Source organism: Arachis ipaensis, chromosome B10, assembly GCF_059453495.1.
Source record: "Arachis ipaensis isolate K30076 ecotype BB chromosome B10, ASM5945349v1, whole genome shotgun sequence".
Taxonomy (NCBI): Eukaryota; Viridiplantae; Streptophyta; class Magnoliopsida; order Fabales; family Fabaceae; genus Arachis; species Arachis ipaensis.
The window spans coordinates 116082842-116105595 of NC_142435.1; the positions used below are offsets into that span (position 1 = coordinate 116082842).

At 36.2% G+C, this 22754-nt stretch overlaps 3 protein-coding genes across 3 annotated transcripts; all 3 read right to left on the bottom strand.

Annotated features, from left to right (window-relative positions):
• Positions 1–6079: 6079 nt before the first annotated feature.
• Positions 6080–7651, bottom strand: LOC148581408 (uncharacterized). Its single transcript, XM_088492371.1, has 2 exons — positions 7199–7651; positions 6080–6331 (listed from the first exon to the last, which is right to left on the bottom strand). The coding sequence occupies exons 1-2, from the start codon at positions 7649–7651 to the stop codon at positions 6080–6082; spliced, it is 705 nt and encodes a 234-aa protein (XP_088348497.1).
• A 461-nt stretch (positions 7652–8112) lies between these two features.
• On the bottom strand, positions 8113–9012 carry LOC107621009 (uncharacterized). Its single transcript, XM_016323069.1, has one exon. The coding sequence runs from the start codon at positions 9010–9012 to the stop codon at positions 8113–8115; it is 900 nt and encodes a 299-aa protein (XP_016178555.1).
• Positions 9013–9777: 765 nt separating this feature from the next.
• Positions 9778–11707, bottom strand: LOC107621008 (uncharacterized). Its single transcript, XM_016323068.1, has 2 exons — positions 11192–11707; positions 9778–9960 (listed from the first exon to the last, which is right to left on the bottom strand). Exons 1-2 carry the CDS (start codon positions 11705–11707, stop codon positions 9778–9780), a joined length of 699 nt encoding a protein of 232 aa, XP_016178554.1.
• Positions 11708–22754: the final 11047 nt, after the last annotated feature.

The following is a 22754-nucleotide window of genomic DNA, read 5'->3' on the forward strand; positions in this document are numbered from 1 at the left end:
TTATGCTGTTCCTTGGCTTTTCTTTATCCCTTCGTTTATTGTTTTATCATGTTCCTATTAGGTTTCTTAGCACGCAAGTAATCCTATTCCTTGAGCGTTGCGCTTTTTATTTTGCGATTTTTGTTTACCCGCTCTGTTTCAAGGCTCCTAGTATATTATTTCTTTCAGTATTATATGTATATCCTTACTATTAAAGGTCTGTAATACCACACTACCTCTGTTCTATGACTTAAGCATAAAACACTGTGTAGTAGGGTGTTACAGATAGTGTCTTAAAGAATTATTTATTATCCCAAATAAAAATTTTAGTAAAGAGGCTATTTGTCCCGATCTAATATTTGAGTACGTAACACGTTCATTAAATTGTCATTTTCTAATTGTAAAAAATAAACTATTGTCCTTTTGTAAAATAGACCAAGATATTATTCTGAGATAATATTCAATTTAGTCTCTCAACTTGTAAGCGAACCTCAATTTAGTCCCTGAAATTTAAATTACCTCTATTTAGTCCTTAAACTTTGTGAATGTAACTCACGTTAGTCCCTAGACTAATTTTCAACGCACAAATGGTAAGGATGTCATCCATTCGTGCTGTGTTTGGATTAGCAGCGTCTCTTGATCTGGAGATTGAGCAAATGGATGTGAAGACAGCTTTTCTTCATAGTGATTTAGACAAGGAGATCTACATGGAGAAACCAGAGGGCTTTGTTGTTAAAGGAAAGGAAGATTTTGTGTGCAAGCTTAAGAAGAGTCTTTATGGGTTGAAGTAAGCTCCAAGACAGTGGTACAAGAAGTTTGAATCTGTTATGGGGGAGCATGGTTATCGTAAGACAACTTCAGATTATTGTGTATTTGTGCAAAAATTTTCTGATGGTGATTTTATCATTCTTTTGCTTTATGTGGATGATATTTTGATTGTGGGCAAGAATGCTTTGAAGATTAATAAGTTGAAGAAACAGTTGAGCAAGTTCTTTACTATGAAGGACTTGGGTCCTGCCAAATAGATTTTGGACATGACTATTACTCGTTATAGAGATTCCAAGAAGCTTTATTTGTAACAGGAGAAGTACATAAAGAAGGTGCTTCAAAGGTTTGGCATGAACGATGCCAAATGTGTTGCTAGTTCTTTTGCTCCTCATTTTAAGTTGAGCACCAACCAGTGTCCAACCACTGATGAAGAGAAACAAGCAATGGATGAAATTCCTTATGCCTTAGCTGTTAGAAGCTTGATGCATGCTATGGTGTGTACTAGACCAGACATTGCTCATGCGGTTGGTACTGTGAGTCGTTTTCTCTCTAATCTAGGTAAAGAACATTGGAATGCTGTTAAATAGATTATGAGATATCTCAAAAGTACAACTAACTTGAGTTTGAGTTTTGGTGGTGAGAAACCTTTGCTAGTTGGCTTTACTGATGCAGACATGGCAGGAGATATTGATTCTCGAAAGTCTACTTCAGGTTATTTGGTCAAGTTTGCAGGGAGAGCTATTTCATGGCAGTCAAGGCTATAGAAGTGTGTTGCACTTTCTACCATAGAGGCAGAGTTTATTGCAGCAATTGAAGCATGTAAAGAGTTGTTGTGAATGAAGAAGTTTCTTGTAGCACTTGGTTTCAAGCAAGACCATTATGTGTTATTGTGTGATAGTCAAAGTGCTATTCATCTTGCCAAGAATTCTACTTTTCATGCAAGACCTAAACATATTAATGTTAGGTATCACTGAATACGGGATGTATTAGATTCCAAGTTGTTGAAACTTGAGAAAGTTCACACTGATGATAATGGTGCTAATATGATGATAAAAGTATTGTCAAGAGATAAGCTTGAAACATGTTGTTTGATCGCCGGAATGGCGAGGGCCTCCACCTAGTCGAGAAGGGGGAGATTTGTTGGGTTTTTCTCTCCTTTGTGAGGTCCAAACCTAACTTTTTGTGGGTGTATTCTTGCACCCTAGTGTCTCTACCCTAATAAGATTTTGGGGTCATTGAGAGTATGAGAGAGTAGCCACCAAAGAGAGAGAGAAGAGGAAAAACAGAATTTCCATTTTTATACAAAGCAGTAAATTTCAAATGACAGTTTCTCATTCGTTCATTGTTGGATCGATTTGAAATTTGAACTATGTATTCCTCTCATCTTGTTCGTCATTCTGGACGGTGGAGATGTTGATTGAAAGTTTGAAGTGGGAGAAATTGGTTTTGCAAAAGAGAAAATAGGTTTTCTGTTTTTACATAGAGTAGCAATCTTTGAACAGCAGTTTCTCATTCTTTCACCGTTGGATCGACGTGAAATTTGGACTGCAGATTTTTTTCTCATCTTGTTCTTCATTCTGAACGGTGAAGATTTTAATTGGAGGTCTGCAGAAGGAGAAATAGGCTTCGAACAGTAGCTCTATTTTTTGGATATTTTTATCTTCTTGCTTCTCATTTGTAAGCTTTGGTGCTTTGATGTTTTGGCTGATTATATGCACGTTTTTGTGCTTTTTTTGAGACTCTCTTGTACTTCATTTGATTATAATGGAGCTATTTCATTGGTCTGGACGACTCGTGGTTTTTACCTCTTATATTGAGGGGTTTTCCACGTTAAAATATCGATGTGTTCTTGTTATTACTTTACTTGCTATATTTGCTTGTTCATAGTTGCTGCCATATTGTGTTGTGAGTGCTTCCATATTGTTCTTGTGTTGGATATTTGTGTTGTTTCTACTGCTAGGCTCTTTCAAACGGCACGCTGACGTGGACAGCCAAATGTCACGTTAGAGTCTGTAAAATGAGGTCGTTTTTATTTTGGCACTCCAATAGTCTAAAAAAATCATTGTAAGTTGTATTTATTGAAACGTTTTCTCCCAAAACAAGTGTTCTAGCGTTGTTTTTGGACTATTTAAACGCCAAAACCAAAATGGCATCGTTGTACAAGTTATAGTATAACATTTAGTTGTCTATGTCAGCGTTTTATTAACGTTTTTGTGCCGAAAAGTATTTCAGGGACTAATATAAGTCACGTTTACAAAATTTGGGGACCAAAAAAAGACAATTAAAAATTTTCTAACTTTTAGTACAATTATACCGTTAGAATACTAAAAAAACATTATAATATATTTAAAACCAATCACAAATGAGGTGTTTTTCGTTGTTTTAAATTTAGAAAATTCAAAATTTAAATTTCTGACAAAAATTAACAACCTTGATCTTAAAAAGAGTATTTCAATTTATTTAAAATTAATTAAAACATTATTTTAATCTTTTAAAATGAAATTCAAAATTTTTCTTTTTAAATCCAAAATGAGAATTTTAGATTTAAAAATTAATATTAAAAAAATTCTAGAAGATTATTAAAATTTATTATTTTTTACTATTAATCAGTTATTAATATTTAAAAATATAGAATAAAATATATTATGAAATTATTAGACTAAAAGAATTGAATTAATAACTAAGTAATGACCAAAAATAATAAATTATAATGATCATGTAGCCTTTTTCTTAATATTAAACACGGTATTTTAATCTTGTAAAATTTATTAAATCAGCGTTTCAGTCATTTTAAATCAAATTTAAATTCTTGCTTTCTAATCCATTTAAACAACGTTAGTTTAAAAGGGAATTTTAATCTTTTAAAATAAATCATGAAAATTATATTTTATTCTCAAAAATTAAATACATCTTTCTAATTTCTGATAGAATATAATTAAACAATAAAAAGACATTTTAGTTTTTTTTTTTAAATTAAATTAAATTTTTTTATTTCTAATAAAAATTAAACAACATTAATTATGGAGGAATTTTTTGCTTTTTTTAAAATAAATAATCATAAACGATTGTTTTTGTTTTTTAAAAATTAAATAAATTTTGTAAACCTTTTTCTAATCGAATTCTAAATCTAATTTCTAACACAATTAAAAATTTTAATCCTAAAATGTGTATTTTAGTCTTTTTAAAATAAATGAAAAGAGTATATTAATATCTTTAAAATTAAATTCAAATTTCATTTATAATACAAGTAAAAAAAAATTAATCCTAAAAGTTATCCTAGTCCTTTAATAATCAATGTTTAAAGAGTTATTTTTTTAGTTTTTTTAAATTAGTTCTTACAGAAGTATTTTACCCATTTTAGTTATTTTAAATCAAATTTTTTATTCGTAATATAATTAGATAGAATTAAACTTAAATCAGTACATATTAATTTTTTATTGTATGAGAGAAAATATTTTAAGATTTTTAATGATAAAGTTTCTTATTCTTTTGTATTGGAATGATGGTTCTAAAAATCGGATCGGATTGACCGGTCAAACCAGTTCAATTGGGATCTAGCAAAGAAAATAATCCGATTTGTTATCTATAACCGTCTCTCTGTATAAGATTAGTGGCACTGCTTTCATGGAACTTGCTTGCAACCAACTCCTATATATGTATTGTGCAATAGGCATTCTCTTTGGTACATTGTTTTATTTGTGATATATATATATATATATATATATGCTTTGGATCGGATTTTTAGGCAGGATGTTCATGGATCATATCTGATCCGCATATCCGTGGTGTTTATCCGAATCCGATTCAAAAATTGCGGATAGGGATCCGATCTGCAAGACTTTTGGATCGGATCGGATCGGATCTGCACGCTAACCGGATCGGATTGCGGATTTTGTGTTGGTATCCGCATATCCGTGTATCCACAAAAATAAAGAAATAAATAAGTAAATATTCTTTTTATATTTTGTTTCAACTAATAATTATCATATATGTTGTATTATTTTAATTTATTATTTAAGAAAAATATGTTTAATATTATTTTAAGAGTAAACATATTTAAAAGAATAGAAAAATGAATTTTATTGATATTATTTTAATAAAAATAAACTTTTAAAAATAGTTTTGCGGATATATCCGATATCCGATCCGACCTGATCCGCAAATGTGCGGATCGGATCCAACCTTAAAAACTGCGGATATTGGATCCGATCCAATCCGTCCGATAATTTTAGTGCGGATCGGATCAAAATTTTTTGGCCATATCCGAACCGATCCCATCCGCGTTCACCCCTAGATTCGTATACATTCAAAAGGGAATAAAGTAAACTGCTTGTCAATCTGTTTGTCTGTTAGTGATAATGCTAATTTTCCTACTAATTGGACCAAAATTTGTGAATCGATTAATGGAAAGGAAATCATTATTCAAATTTTGTGTTGCTACTCATTGATTTTGTGTTGTTGCTGTGTTTTTAATTTATGAAAGTTTTGTTGAAATTTGGTTGCTGCTGCTAAACATGGAAATCAAATAATTATTGAAAATTTTGTGTTTTTGCTCATTGATTTTGTGCTGTTGCTGTTTTTTCAATTTCTAAAATTTTTGTTGAAATTTTCTTACTGTTGCAAAAAATAGAAATAAAATCATTATTGAAATTTTTATTTTTGTTTATCTTTATTGATTTCAGGTTTAGTGTGGTTACTTTATGCTCTGTTTAGTCTCTTGTTAATGATGTTTTTGATTGGGTTTATCCTTTGAGAGCTGCTGTTAGTGTGGTCTTTCAACAAGTTTTTGCGGATTTTGATAATTGATAAATTTTTATGTTGGCATTTAAAATTTGGTATTTCTTTTTACTATTTAACTTGAGTTTGTATTTTGATAAGATCATATGGATTTGGCTAAGGACATTTTATATAGTGTTTTAAATTTGAAAAATATTTTAATATTTTTTTTGAATGAATGAGCTCAACACAACAAGTGGAGCAAAGAGAACAAACAAGAAGAAAAACCACCAGACTAAGGCATAAACCATACATCACAATTATATGATACCCACTGTCATCTTCGGCATTGCCATCAACAACGGAAGGGATCCACACATAACCACTCCTTAAAGTTCTTGAAGACTAGGTGAATTATTTCATCAACCCCTTTTCCATTATTCTGAAAAATCCTTCTATTCCTTTCAAGCCATATATTCCAGATAATAGCACAGAAAGATACCATCTACCTTTTGCGTTCCTGCTTCCTAGTTGATAACTCAGTCCAACTCTGAAAATATTCCTTTAGCGACCCTGGACATGACCATTGCCTTCCAACAAAAGATAGCCATGCACACTAAACCTGCCAAGAAAATTCACAAGCAAGAAACAAGTGGTGACCAAATTCAACACCTTTATTACACAACACACAGGCCACATCCTCTTGGTTAACTACTCCCAAACGATTCAACCTCTCCTTTGTATTGACCCTTCCAGTCAAGACAAACCAGATAAACAATTCAACTCTTGGTGGCACTAGACTCTTCCAAATTGTCCTAGTAAAGCTGAAGCTCGCTATATCCTCCGGGAGCAATTCCACCTGCAATTCCTGCACAAAGGAGTTAGTAGAAAATACACCATGTTTATCAAATTTCCACACCACTCTATACTCTCTGTCATATACAAGATTAACCAGCCTTAATGTTTCATGCAGTTGGTGCACTAGGTCCAACTCCTATTGGAATAGCTCTCGCCTCCATTGGAAATTCCACCTCCACTCTAACCCGTCCCAGAACCCACAATCCCCTATGACGGATCCTCTTTGGTTTGAAACTGAAAAGAGTCTCGGGAAAACATCTTTCAAGGGCCCACCATGCAGCCAGACATCCTCCTAGAACCGAGTTCTTCTCCCATCACCAATCTCCATGGACAACCCATTAATCATATTCTGTCTTACTCGTTGATCCTTGAACTGTATTTAGCAAATATCCTTCCATGGCCTCCCGAGTGGGTAATACTTGGGATGATAACATCACACTAGGATTTAGATTGTTGCAAGAGCACACCACCTTCTTCCATAAGGGACAGTCCTCCTTCGAAAATTGCCACCACCACTTAAATAGGAGGGCTGTGTTACGCACCATGGCATCTCGGACACCTAACCCACCTAGCTTCTTGGGAGCCTGTACCACCTCCCACCTGATCATGGCCATACCAAGCTTACCATCTTCCTTACTCCATAGAAACCTTCTCTGTAGGGAAATTAATTTCTCTGCAACAGCCTTTGGCATTTTATACAAACTCAAATAATAGACAGGCAGGCTGTTCAAAACAGATTTAATAAGCACAACTTACCGGCCTTATTGAGTACCTAAGTTTTCCAGATGCTCAGCTTCTCCTCCACTTTTTCTATGATGGGCTTCCAAGTCTTCACCAACCTCGGATTCGCTCCTAATTGGATCCCCAATTATTTTACCGGAAGAGATGCTTCCTTACAGCCTAGTACACTGCACATACGCTGTACCCACTGAGCATCACAGTTAATAGGAATCAAGCTAGACTTATCATAATTAATACTCAGCCCCGACATAAGCTCAAAGCAGCGAAGGATCCTCTTGTAATTCTTTATGGTCTCTTCCTCCAGGGGGTAGAACAGAACAGTATCATCCACAAACTGAAAATGTGACAACTCGACATGGTCTCTACCCACCAGTAACGGCAGTAATCTCCCATTTCTCACCACCTCTCCAAACATCCTATGTAGAACGTCAACCACAAGTTCAAAGAGAAATGGAGACAGCGGATCCCCCTGTCGCAATCCTTTTTCCATCTTAAAAGGCTTAGATGGCGATCCGTTTATCAGCACTGACATGGAACTCGTACCTACACACTCCATAACCCAACTCCTCCATCTATGTCCAAGGCCCATCTTCTGCAACACAAGGTCTACGAAACTCCACTTGACTCTATCATATGCTTTCTGGAAATCTAACTTTATTATTACCGTCTCCTTCTTCCTCTCTTTTATCCATTGAACAGTTTCGCAAGCGATAAGAGCCCATCATGAATCTTTCGTCCCTTGACAAAGGCGCTCTGTGTCTCACCTACCAGTCGTGGCATGATTGCTCGCATCCTCCTAACCAGTATTTTTGAAATGACTTTATACACACAACCTACCATGATGATCGGTCTCAGGTCTTTGATTTCTTTTGCACTAGTGAACTTAGGGGCCAATGCCACCCAAGTGAGATTCGCATTCGCTGGCATCTTGGACGTAAGGAAGAAATCCATCACCGCTGCCGTAAAATCAGATCCAATTTCAGCCCAGCACCTCTTTATAAAGTTCATGTTATACCCATCACTTCCTGGTGCCTTGCAAGATTCACAATCTCAGACTGCTTCTTTAATCTCTTGAGGATTCGGCTGTACTTCCAGAGCCAAAGCATCATCTTCATCAATCATTTCTACCAATCCGTCCCTGAACCCCACCAAAGGAGACTCTTCCTGATGATACAAATTCTTGTAGAAGTCCCTAACCGCAATCTTAATCCGAGCTTGGTTCCTTATCAATCTTCCATTAATGAGCAACTCATCAATCCTGTTGTTTCTCCTTCTCGCAGAAGCTAAATTATGGAAGTATCTCGTATTTTTATCAATGTCCTTCGTATGTCTAGATCGCGACATTTGCTTCCAATGTAGCTCCTTTCTTACATACCATTTCTCACAGCAAGTCACCAGCGCCTTTCTTCTAGCCTCCATTGTTCCATCATAGACACCATCACCCACCATTTCATCAATCTTCTTGATCTCTTTCTCAAACTTCATGATTGTCTTGTCCATATTCCCAAAGTTATTTTTATGCCATCTTCCCAAAGGAACTGTCAAAGCCTTCAATTTATCTGTGAATGGTGCTTCTCCTAAGCCTCTCCATTCCTCCTTGACCAATCTCAAAAAATCTTCATGGGTAAACCACGAATCAAGACTTCTGAACGGCCTCGGCCCATCGCTTCGCCTCCTTTCTTCCACTATGATAGGACAATGGTCAGACAAACCCCTAGGACCACCTCGCATCCGAGTCTCTGAAAAATTTTCAAGCCATTCCAGACTAACCAGAACCCTATCAATACGGCTGCATGATCGACCTTTGAACCATGTAAACTTGCGATTAGTAATCAGCAAGTCTACCACACCCATGTCATGTACCCAATTCTTGAAGTCCTCAGCTGTCAAAGGTAATGTATCTGCGCCCCGTCTTTCTTCTACCTGTACAATCTCATTAAAGTCCCCCATGAAGCAACAGGGAACCTGACATAAGCCAACTATGTAGCTCAACTCCTCCCAAACAACAAGTTTCTCATCTCTTGTATGCGCACCATACACCAGAATAAAAGCACAATTAAAATTATACTTCAATATCTCCCCTTCAACACACAACCATCTCTCCCCTTTGGGCTATTTCTTATTTAAAAAAATTCATCATCCCAAATTAATAACAACCCACCAGAAACACCATTGGATTTAACAAAATCCCAACTCGCACCACTATTCCCCAAATATTTTTTACATTAAAATTAGTCACTAACTGTCTCTTAGTCTCTACCAGGCCTAACATGTTTAGCCTAAAAATTCTTCTCAGGTTCTTTATCATCATGAGCTTTTCATCCTCCCTCATATTAAAATATTTTAATATATATATTAAATTATAATTATATTTTAAGATGTTTATTTATAATTTATTTATTATTTTATTCTAAAATAGTTCTTCTAGTTGAATTACCGATTAGACCGATTAGACTAATAAACCAATAAATTAGTAACTAAAATGATTTAATGACTGATTTGATTTTCAAAACCTTGATTTGAAATATAGAATCGGTAACCTAAAAAATAAGTATTAAAGGCCATTAAACATTAAAGAAAATGAATTGATTAAATTAAAATCATTAAAAAGGATTAAATTAACTAAGCTAAGATTTATTTCAAAACAAAGGATCACATATGTTTTGAGAAAGACAACTCAATCCGGGTAGACATTGTCTCTTCAAAGTTAGCATTTCATCGCCACGCATCTTCAAGCGCAATTGCCGGCTCCGCCACCGCCCAACTAAGAGACCAAGTCAATCCTTCCATCGTCACTCTTGCAACGTGTAGCCCGATTTGGTAATCACTGCCGCCAAACTGAACTCGACATGCATGGCCTGGCACTACCATGTTGCTAGCTGGACTTTTATCAACTAACTATGAACCCGTGCTAAGCACGGGAATTAAAAATTACATTATGTCTTTCTAATATCATGTGCATTATAATCCAAATAAATTATACATACATAATATAATATTTGTCATTAATCGAATTAATTAAAAATAAACAAATTTTTAGTGAAAATTAGAAAAATGAAATCATTTGTTGCATGTTAATTATTAATATTAAGAGACTTCTAAATATCATATTATATCACAAAAAATAGTTACTCATTTCACTGTACATAAAATTAAAACACATGTTCATCAGCAATCACAAAAATACATGGTTGAATATACGCAAATATTTCGAACTTGTAATTTGTAAGAAAAGCAAAATTCTTCCATCCAAAACTAAATTTAAACTCATTTTTTCCTATCAGAACTATTAAAAATTTGGAAGTAGAATCTTATATTAAAAGAAAGATTTAAAAAGTTTGCATGGAAACGAAAATAATAAAATAATGATTTTAAAACAATATAATTAAATTTTTAAAAAGTTATAAATAATAAATTTTATTAATAATTTGAAATTAGATAGTAAATATGAAAATGATAACGTCGTACCATAAAAAGTTTTTCTATTAATTTTATATTATTTACATAATAATTTGGAATGTTATATAGAGACGGGACAAAATAAATATTAAGTATGTTATATTTGCCTAATAGACAATAAAATTACTGATAAATAAATATTTTCTAATATATTTTATTCTTCATATATATTACATCATTCTAGTATTTTAATAAACTAAAGACTTGGTGTATTAATTTAGAAAATCTAAAAAATATATGATATTTTATAGATCTCCAATCAACGGATAATTTTTGGACAGAGTTGTGTTAAAATAACTTCATACATTATTAAATATCTCTCTATATATAATATTTAAAGTATATCTATTGGAGATTGAATCATTGTTCTGTATTAATACTCTCAGCCCATTTATTAATTTCACCCTTGATAATATAATGCAACATATAATTGTCCATGTGTAAACATCGATTTTGGCAGAAAAAGTCTAACTATGTTAAGTGTTTGACCCTGCGATTTGTTAATTGTCATAACAAAAGACACAATCAAAGGAAATTATCTCCGTTAAAACTTAAATGGAAGTGTCTCATTATTTGAAATAATGTTCATCCTAAGAATGAAAACAACTTGGCCAGCTGTGTCACCTGTCAATATAATGCATTCAATAACATAATTACCTAACCGTCTTACTTGCAATCTAGTTCCATTGCAAAAACCCTTAGATTGATCAATGTTTCGTAATAGCATAACAGGTACACCTACTTTGAGTTTCAACTGGTGGGTAGGCAATTCAGAACAATTAATTGAGTTCAAAACATCAGTGGTGATGGTATTCAATTCAGATTCCATGTTTCCTTCTTCAATGCATAATGAGTCGGAACTAATATAAACCTTTTGTTCTCTAGCAAGATAACCCATCATTGTATTGTTTACATCATGCACAACCTCAAGTGTTGGAGCGAGAATTGTGCGCTCCTTGAAATATATAGAATTGTTGATATTAAGCAATAAGTCCGGATAAACAAAGCTTACCAGTTTTTCAAAATCACTGGTGTTATCATCAATGAGTATTTCTTCAGGAATAATGACCTCAGATTCACCGTCAGTTGAATCACTAGCCAACCCGTCTCCAATTTTGATTAGCCATTTTGCAAAAAACTTTAATTTCTCATTTTCAGGTAAGCTATCTCCTTCTGTAAGTCTCATATTTTTTGTTAGCCGAATAACTTCGCAAGATGGCCAGAGATATGATGAATTTATTGAAGCTTGTACAATGTCCTGGCGTGAGCTGATGGGTGCGAAAATTGACTAGTTAAGAATTCAAAATATGGAATACGTTGCAAGTACAGTTCTCAACCAGCTAAGATCCGCCTTCTCAATTTAAAAAGGATTGTCACAAAAATTAGAATTAAAAATACTGGGAGTATGAGTCCCAGGTCGTCTCCCAACGAGTTGCAGGAAAGAGTGCTAATTTATTAATCAGAAATTTTCCCGAAGGTTTGAGTTGGATAATGAGTGATTAAAATAACCGTAAATTAAAGCAATAAAACTAAGAATTATTATTAATATAAAAAGTCTTGATTGGGGAATTGATTAATTGGAAGTTCTATCCTTGTTGGAATCTTCTCAAGTGGAGTGTAAAGAGGTTGTTGTTTTCACTTAGTTAACCTTTAATAAATAAAGGGAGGTCAAGTGATTGAACTAACTCTTATCCGCAAATCCTAGTCCTCTCCTTTGGGAAAGTCTAGTGTTAATAGATACAGAATTAGCCAACGATATCCAATTTAACTAAGCACTTGAGTATTCCGACTCAAGTGTCTCCTCTTAATCAACCCCCATGTCAAGTAGAAAATCTACTCCATTGACATGGATTTAATATTCATAAAAATATAAGAAGACATAATCAAATAAAATAAAATAAAAATTTAAAATTAATTAAAAGTAAAAGCAATTCTATGTATTAATAAATCCAAAATGCAACATACTTATTTGAATAGGGTGTGGATGCCTATGGGTGTGTCGAAGCGTGTTGAGTCTCTTCACGTTCCCTCGCTTTAATCTGTGTTCTGGGCCGAAAACTGAGTTAAAATGTGGCCTGAAATTGTCCCCAGCGTATTCTGTCATTTTTGCAGATCGCGCAGGTGACACGTACGCGTCGTCCATGCGTTCGCGTCATTCAGCGATTTTTCTTGTCACGCGTTCGCGTCGTCCATGCGTTCGCGTCGTTCGTGCAGACTTCAATCCACGCGTATGCGTCAGGCATGCGCTCACGTTGCTGCGATTTTCTTCATTCCGCGCGTTCGCATGGGGCACGCGCTCGCGTCAGTGTTCGCCGGTCATCTCCTTAGTTTCTTGTGTTCCTTCCATTTTTGCAAGCTTCCTCTCCATTCTCTAAGCCATTCCTGCCCTATAAGGCCTGAAACACTTAACACACGGGTCACGACATCGAATGGGATAAAGGAAAATTAAAATGTACTAATTTAAGCTTTTTAGGAAGCAAGTTTTCAACCATAAACAATACTAGGAAGGAATTATAAAATCATGCTAATCATATGAATAAGTGGGTAAAGACTTGAAAAAAACCACTCAATTAAAGACAATATAAATCATAAAATAATGGTTTATCAACCTCCCCACACTTAAACATTAGCATGTCCTCATGCTTAGCTTAAGGAGATAAAGTAAATGAGTAGGGAAATGTAAGACTCATGCAATACAATGCAACCTATATATATAAATGCAACTATATGATTCTTGTCTACTTGGTTAAAAGTAAATAAGTTCTTCAAGACAAATATAAATTAAATTCCTACTAATTCAAATTATATAGTAAAAACAGGTAACATTGTAAGAAGATAGCTTATGAAAGCAGGGAACATAGAATTAAGCATTGAACCCTCACTGATGGTGTATGTGCACTCTAGTCTCTCTAGTGTATAGGGTAATCACTCTATCCTTCTCTAACCATGCTTTCTAAACCTTGTTCTTCACCTAACCAATCAACAATATTTAATGTACTAATGCAAAACATCATGAGGTCTTTTTAAGGTTGTAATGTGGCTAAGGTAAGGGTAAGGGTATACATATGGCTAAGTGAGCTATAAATTGAATCTTTGACTAACCTAGGCTCTCATCTAACATACATACACTCTATATAACTCTAGAATCATGCCTAACTACCCAGAATTTTCACTTTTGCATTACATACTCATGTATTTACTTTTTCTCTTAACTTGTATCACATATGCATTGATTTTTTTCATTAACTTAACATTGGGGTAATTTTGTCCCCTTATTTAATTACTTAATTATTATTATTATTTTTGGATTTTTTTTCAGCATAAAAATAAACATAACATTATCAATGCACATAGATTTTTAATTTCTCTAGTTTCACATGAGTAGGTACCCAAATTTCCATTATTTTATCATGACACATTCCCTTATTAACCAATGTTCCCACAATTTCCTATACTCAATTGATACACACTTTCTATCTTAAGCTAACCAAAGATTTAGTTTGGGGTATTACTTGTTTTTCCGCTTAAGGCTAGTAATGTGGTAAAATATAGAATAATTGGGATTAAAAGGCTCAAAGTGGCTAACAAAGGTAAATGGAAGGGTAGGCTATTTGGGGTAAGTGAGTTAAAACAATTGATGGCCTCAATCATATGTATGCATAGAACACATTAAATGTTGGATATATAGGATGAAACAAAATAAAGATTATAATCATAGAGAAGCAAACACACAAGAATAATATTTATGGTTAAATAATATAATCATGTCATTAGGCTCAAGTCTCACAGGTTGTGTGTTCTTAGCTTTTTAAACTATGTTCCAATTTACAATCTTTAAACAAGTTTTAACACAAAAATTTGATTTAAATTAATGGAAATTCATCAAAATTAGGGTCTTAAAAAGAAACTTATTGTTTTTCAATCAAGTAGAACATGCATGCAATTAACTTATTTCTATGTAATCTATCCTATTCTACAAGTGAAAAATTAACTAAATATCCTATTTTATTGGTGTTTTAAGGAAAAGAAATTACCTCCGGAAGTCAGGTACTGACCGACCTCCCCACACTTAAAGTTTTACACCGTCCTCGATGCCATCTGTCAGGAACAAAGGGGGGCTGGTAGCAGCATCTCTACCATCGGGACCGTCATGGCTCCCTGTGCTGGTAAATGAAGTGGAGTCCGGGGTGTCTGGGTCTTCTTTAGGTGGGTGGTTATCAACAAGTAGCTCCTTAAGGTATGTAAATCTGCACTTTTTACGGTGCTCTTTTTGCTTTCCTTTCCAGTCAAGCCGGTCTAGCCTCTCAAGTATCTGATGGAGCAGTTGGTTTGTTGAAGGTGCTTGTGATATGGAAGAAGAAGGGATATCTTCTGCTGGTTCTATGCTCCGGTTGATAGTGGCTGCTGGAGGTCTGATATACTTCCCGTTAGGGACGTATTGATCATCTCGTGGAATCATGGCCTTGGTGTCCCCAGCTCTGTAGGAGACTCCGACTGCTGAGACTAGATCTAAAACCAAGGCAGGGAAAGGTAAGTTGCCCGCAATTTGTACGTGTCCCATAGTATGCCGAATGTGTCTTGGTAAATTGAGGTGCTGGTCTGTACGGATACACCAGAGTAAAACAGCCATGTCTGCAGTGAAGGAGGACTCGTGAGTGCTCGGAAAGACGTAATGGGACATGATCTGTGCCCATACCCGAGCCTCCAAGGTGAGTGCTGAAGCCAATATGCCCTTAGGTCGGGACCGATGGTATTCGTAGATCCATATGCTGCCAGGTTGTGTGATAACTCTGAGAACGGTGTCTCAGTCAAATTGGTATGTCTGGCGCTTGAGTGATGCTTCTTGAAAAATGTCCAATCCTTCTGGAGCAGGGGGAAGAACTAAAGCTCGCTGAATGGCTTCTTCTGTTATAGGGACTTGCTTCTGACGGACATAGACAGACTGCATGATTGGCATGTGAAAATTGGAGTAGAATTCGACTACCCATGATAGATTAACCTGCCGTGGCTGTCTCTGTAGGAATTTCCATTGTCTTCGCTCAATGCGGGGCTCAACAATTTCAGCAATGTTGGTCGGGAAGATAAGAAGGTACTCATTGTTATAATTCCTCTCTGCCAGGATGGGGAATATTTGCTCACAGTAGCGGTTAGGGAACCGCGCAGTGTCCTTCGCTGGAAAGGCTTTCTCTTTTTCATCGACCTTGATGATCCTCTTGATGCATTTTGTTGAGGGTTTCATCGCTGTTGAAGGTGGCTCTGCCACTGATGTTCTTTTTGTTCCTCTCCTTGCTGGTGGTTTAGGAGTAGCTTTCTCCTTACATTTCTTGGTGGCCATCATGAAAAAGGAAAAAGAAAGTAATATGTAAAGCTAAGGGTTCGAGCAAGGGAGCGAATATTATGGGTGATAATCAATGCACAGTAAAGAAGGATGTCGTTAACACATGGTCTAGACTACATGTGAAAAGTTCATCAAAGGTAATATAGCAAGTGCATGTGATGGCAATTAACTACAAGATGTTTATTGGCATGCCGGCAAAGGCATGAGTAGTATAGATCAAGCATTCAATGTCCAAGTTAGATTACCAACCCTTTCAAACTAACAACCTGTTTGTATTGACAATTATATTTAATTAATAAAATATAAAAGGTGTTTTGTGAAAAATAGGCATTAAAGGAGTAGAATAGAAAAATTTAGTGTGCAATGCCATACGGACTTTTTCACAAACACATAGCATGCATGATAAAGATGTTATGGAAAGTATTAAATTGAACATGCAAGCAACCCTTTAAAAAGTAATATTAATTGTCAAACAATTTCCATAATAATTCACAATCAAAATATAAAAGAAAATAATCACCTAATTAGATTTCTAACACCAATTAAAGGAATAAAAAAAATAAAAGAAAAAGAAAAATAGATAATGAAAGTGAAAATTAAAAGAAGAAGAAAACATAAATAAAAGTAATAATAATAATTGAAAAGTAAAAAGAAAAGAAGAAAATAAAATAACCTTGATGATGATGTGAAAAGTAGAAAATAAAAAGTAAGAAAGAATAGAGAAGGAAGAAAGAGGAAGAAAGAAATAAGAAGGGAGAAGAAAAATTAGGATTTGGAGAAGAAAAGATAAGATATCTTGGCTGATCTGGATAAACTGTGCGCTGCATGTGACACGGACGTGTGAGTCACGCGGTCGCGTAGTGTGCGATTTTTTCAAGTGACGCAGACGCGTGGGTCACGCGATCGCGTGACTTGATTTGTGCTAGTGGCGCGAGTGCAGCCTCGCATTCGCGCAACTCTCTGTCTAAAACTTATTTTGCCAAAATTTAGGGTGACGCATTCACGTGGGTGACGCGATCGTGTGAATGGATATATTTGCAAAACGACGCGGCCGCATGGGTCACGCGGTCGCGTGGTAGAGCTAGTGCTTCCAGCATCATCCCAGCCCAGCTCCATCATTACTTATTGCCATATACCTCTTTTACGTCAGTTTTTAGGGGCACGCGTTCGCGTGGGTGACGCGGATGCGTGGGAGGCTGGTTTTTCAAAATGACGTGGATGCGTCAGTGACGCGTTTGCGTGGACATGTTTGTGCCTAAGGCACGCCTCCAGCCACGCTTTCGCGTGACTTTCTGTTCAATTCTCTTTTCTTCCAAATGCAACTATGACACGGACGTGCCAGCGACGCTTACGCGTCGCGTGCGTTTTTTTTTATGCAGAATGCAAATGCAATCGTAAACTATATGCAGCTATATGTAGAGATTATGAGAAGAGTCATCATCATAAATGAAAATGGAATAAGGTAAAATAAAACTAAGACTGAAATTGAACGATCATACCATGGTGGGTTGTCTCCCACCTAGCACTTTGCTTTTATGTCCTTAAGTTGGATGCTCGTTAGGTTCATTATGCTTCTGTTGGTGGGTCTTCCAAGAGAAAAACCTCTAGTTCTTTGTTATTCTTCATCTTCTCACCATGATAAAGCTTTAGTCGATGTCCATTGACCTTTAAGAATTTGGAGCTAGAAGGATGATGTAGGTGGAAAACTCCGTATGGCTTTGCCTTTTCTACTCTATATGGACCTTCCCATCTTGATCTCAGTTTGCCTGGCATAAGCCTCAGTCTGGATTTATAAAGTAGAACTAACTCTCCTGGTCTGAATTCTCTCCTTTTTATGTGCTTGTCATGGACAGCCTTCATCTTTTCTTTGTATCTCCTGGAGTTGTCATATACTTCTAGGCGAAGGTTCTCCAGTTCTGCTAGTTGCAGCTTTCTTTCAGCACCAGCTTTTTCAAGATTCATGTTGCACTCCCTCACAGCCCAGAAAGCCTTGTGTTCCACCTCTACTGGAAGGTGGCAAGCCTTTCCGTATACTAAGCGGAAGGGGCTCATCCTAATGGGTGTCTTGTATGCTGTTCTATATGCTCAGAGTGCATCTTGTAGCCTAGCACTCCAGTTCTTCCTATTAGGTTTTACAATCTTCTCCAGAATACGCTTTATCTCTCTGTTAGAGACTTCTGCTTGCCCATTGGTATGGGGATGGTAAGCTGTTGCTACTTTGTGAATTATCCCATGCCTCTTAAGTAATCCTGTTAGTCTCCTGTTACAAAAATGAGTGCCTTGATCGCTCACGATTGCTTGTGGTGATCCAAAACGACAAATAATATGGCTTCTAACAAAGGAAACAATAGTGTTAGCATCATCATTATGGGTAGGAATTGCTTCCACCCATTTAGAAACATAATCTACAGCTAACAATATATAAAAGTAACCATTAGAATTTGAAAATGGACCCATGAAGTCAATGCCCCAAACATAAAAAATTTCATAGAAAAGCATAATCTGTTGTGGCATCTCATCCCTCTTGGATATATTACCAAACCTTTGGCAAGGGGAACAAGATTTACAAAATTTAGCAGCGTCTTTAAAAAGAGTAGGCCACCAGAATCCACCGTCTAGAATTTTTCTAGCTGTTCTTTGAGGGCCAAAATGTCCTCTACTCTCAGATGAGTGGCAGGCCTCTAAAATGGACTGGAATTCTGATTGAGGCACACACCGTCTAATTACCTGGTCAGCACCATACCTCTACAAATATGGATCATCCCATATAAAATATTTAGACTCACTTTTCAGCTTGTCTCTTTGATGCTTAGTGAAATTTGGAGGAAAAGTGTGGCTAACTAGATAATTAGCTACATGTGCATACCAAGGAATTACTTCAGATACTCCATGTAAGCTGTCAAATGGGAAAGTATCATTTATAGGAGTTGAATCATCCTTAATGTGCTCAAGACGACTCAAGTGGTCTGCCACTAGATTCTGGTTACTACTCCTATCCTTAATTTCTAAATTAAATTCTTACAGCAGCAGTATCCAACGTATTAGCCTTGGTTTGGACTCCTTTTTAGCTAATAAATATTTTAGAGCTGCATGGTCTGAGTATACTACTACCTTAGTACCAAGTAAATAGGCTCAGAATTTATCCAGAGCAAAAACAATAGCAAGAAGCTCTTTTTCAGTAGTAGTGTAATTAGATTGAGCAGCATCTAAAGTCTTAGATGCATAAGCAATTACAAAAGGATCCTTACCTTCGCACTGAGCCAGCGCCGCTCCTACTGCATAGTTGGAAGCATCACACATAATTTCAAATGGCTGGTTCCAGTCTGGTCCTCTCACAATTGGGGCTTGAGTCAGGGCGATCTTTAGCGTATCAAACGCTTGCATGCAATCCTTACTGAACTCGAACTCAATATCTTTCTGCAGCAATCTGGATAAAGGCAACGCTACCTTACTAAAGTCCTTAATGAATCTCCTATAAAAACCTGCATGGCCAAGGAACGAACGGACTTCCCTCACGGAGGAGGGGTAAGGTAAACTAGAAATGACGTCCACCTTTGTTGGATCTATAGAAATACCAGTATTAGACACAACATGTCCTAGTACAATTCCTTGTTTTACCATAAAGTGACATTTCTCAAAATTTAACACAAGGTTTGTACTAACACACCTGTCTAATACTCTAGATAAACTATCCAAGCAAAGGCTAAATGAATCACCATATATGCTAAAATCATCCATAAAAATTTCCATACAGTTCTCAATAAGATCTAAAAAGATACTCATAATACATCTTTGGAAAGTAGCAGGTGCATTACACAAGCCAAAAGGTATTCTTTTATAAGCATACGTTCCAAAGGGACATGTAAAAGTGGTCTTCTCCTGATCTTCAGGAGCTATATGAATTTGAAAATATCCTGTATAACCATCTAAAAAACAATAATGAGATTTACCTGACAGGCGATCAAGAATCTGATCAATAAATGGCAACGGGTAATGATCCTTGCAAGTGGCTTGGTTGAGACGCCTATAGTTAATGCAAACTCTCCATGAATTCTGCACTCTAGTTGTTAGGAGCTCTCCGTGCTCATTCTTAATTGTTGTGACTCCAGACTTCTTGGGCACTACTTGTACTGGACTGACCCATTCATTGTCTGAGATGGGGTAAATGATATCTGCTTCAAGTAGCCTGGTCACTTTCTTCTTGACAACTTCTAAGATGGTGGGATTCAATCTTCTTTGAGGCTGACGGATAGGCTTTGCTCCCTCTTCTAAGAATATTCTATGCTCATAAACTTGTGGACTGATGCCTACTATATCCGCCAAACTCCATCCAATTGCTTTCTTATGTTTTCTCAGCACACTGAGCAGTTGCTCTTCTTGTTGAGAGGTAAGTTCTCTTGCAATGATAACTGGAAATTTCTGATTATCCTCAAGGTAAGCATACTTGAGGTGTGGAGGATGGGGCTTTAATTCTAATTTCTGCTCATAGCTAGGCTCTGGATCATTCGGAGCTAGTGATAATGGTAAAGTATCCTCATTGTGTTCAGAAGGTGTCCCCACACTTGGACCTTGCTCCATGTGCTTTTCTTCTATTTCTTCTTGTTGAACTTCAGCTACAGTTTCATCAATAATGTCGCACTGGAAGATAGAATGATCTTCAGCTACAGTTCCAGGATATAGAAGTCAATAGAAAATGTGAGCCCCTTAATGCTCACTAATACATCTTCAGTAATTCTAACTACTGTAATAATGCTTTTATCTGCTCAAAGTATCATATATAGACAATGGCATTATACTAACACACGCTTCTAAATCACATATGCAGTCAGAAAATATTACACCTCCTATGGTACAGTTAACCATACATGGACCTGGATCACTACATTTTCAGGTATACCCCCCATTAAAGCAGATATAGAACTACCTAAAGTAATAGTTTCTAATTCATTAATTTTATCTTTATGTATGCACAAATCTTTTAGAAACTTTGCGTATTTAGGTACCTGCTGAATGACATCAAAAAGGGGAACATTTACCTCAACCTTTTTGAATATTTCTACCATTTTGGGATCAAGTTCCATCTGCTTCCTGGATTTCTTTGCAAGATGTGGAAATGGGATAGGAATGGCGTTACTTGCAGCCTTTGCATCCTTTGGTGCTTCATTCTGTGGTTGAACTGCTTCTTCTTCAACTATGTCTTGTACGTCCTCTTCCTCTTCAGCATCTTCCACTTCCACTACATTCTCAGTTGAGGCGTGTTCTGGTGGGCTTGTCTCCTCATGGTTCCTCTTTTGTAGTGTGGTTCTAGACCTCAAAGTGATGGCATTGATGCCTGATGCGGGCAGAAATTAGCGAATTAAAAATTGTTGATTTATATGCGTTGCAAGTATAGTTCTTAACTCGCCAAAAATCTGCCTATCAATTTAAAAAGGTGTCACAGAAAATTGAAATTAAAATACTGGGAGTATGAGTCCCAAGTCGTCTCCCAACGAGTTGCAGAAAAGTGTGCTATTTTATTAATCAGATGTTTTCAAAAAGGTTTGAATTGAGTAAACAGGAAATTAAATTGGTGAATTTGAATAATGTAAATAAAAGCCTTGACTGGGAGTTGATTAGTTGGACTCCCTATTATTGTTGGAATACTCTCAAGATTAATTGACAATTAAAGGTTGTCCTGTCTAGTTATCCTTTACTAGGTAAGGGAAAGTCAAACAAGTTGGAATGCTACGTCTGTTCACAAGTTGCAATCCACTTAATTAAAAGAGATTAGTGTTAGTGACTAGAAGGCAATCCAACCATAAACCCAATTACAATTTTTCTTTTAGGCTTTCCAACCCAAGGGTTCCTTTCAATCAACTCCCCATCAAGTTAGGAAACTACTCGCTCATTGTGAATATAAAATTCATAGCATATGAAAGGGAATTAAAGAAAGACATTGTAATTAAAAATTGGAATAGTCAATTAAAAATAAAAGTGATCCTTGTATTAAATAATCCTAAAAATATTCCAATAGTAAAATTAAACAAAGCAAGGAACATGGAAGAGTAAAATCAAGTAAAGAAAACGAACTAGGATGACGAAATCTTGATGAGGTGATAACTCTTCTCAGTGTTCCAATGCTAAAAAGTAAGAGAAAATTAAATCCTAAGAACTATGAATGTGTAGAGAGAAAACCTAGAGGAGGAGTAAACTAGATCTAAAACTAAAACTGTGTAGAATGAATGTTCTCCCTGGTTTCTGTATGTTCTCTGGCTCTAGTCTGCTGTTCTGGGCCGAAAACTGGGTCAAAATAGGGTCCAAAATCGCCCCCAGTGAATTCTGCAGATTATGCAGATCGCGCATGTCACGCGATCGCGTCATCCATGCGGACGCGTCATTTGCGTTTTCCCCTGCCACGCGTTCGCGTCATCCACGCCTCCGCGTCGCTTGTGCTTTTCCATTCCGCGCGGTCGCGTGGGCCATGCGGTCGCATCACTGCGATTTCTCCTCTTCCACACGGTCGCGTGAGCCATGCGACCGCGTCACTTCTCGCTGGTTATCTCCTCAATTTCTTGTGTTTCTTCCATTTTTGCTATCTTCCTTTCCAATCTCCAACTCATTCATGCCCTATAAAGCCTGAAATGCTTAACACACAGATCACGGCATCGAATGGAATAAAGGAGAATTAAAATGCATAATTAAAAGTCTCTAGGAAGCAGTTTTCAATCATGCAATAATTTCAGGAAGGAAATACAAATGCATGCTATTTTAATGAATAAGTGGGTAAGGATCATGATAAAACTATACAATTAAACATAATATAAACCATAAAATAGTGGTTTATCAATGCCACCTTTGGGATTAGGTAGGGGTTGAGAAGGAATTCCACTGGAGTTTAAAGGTTGATTAATGAGAT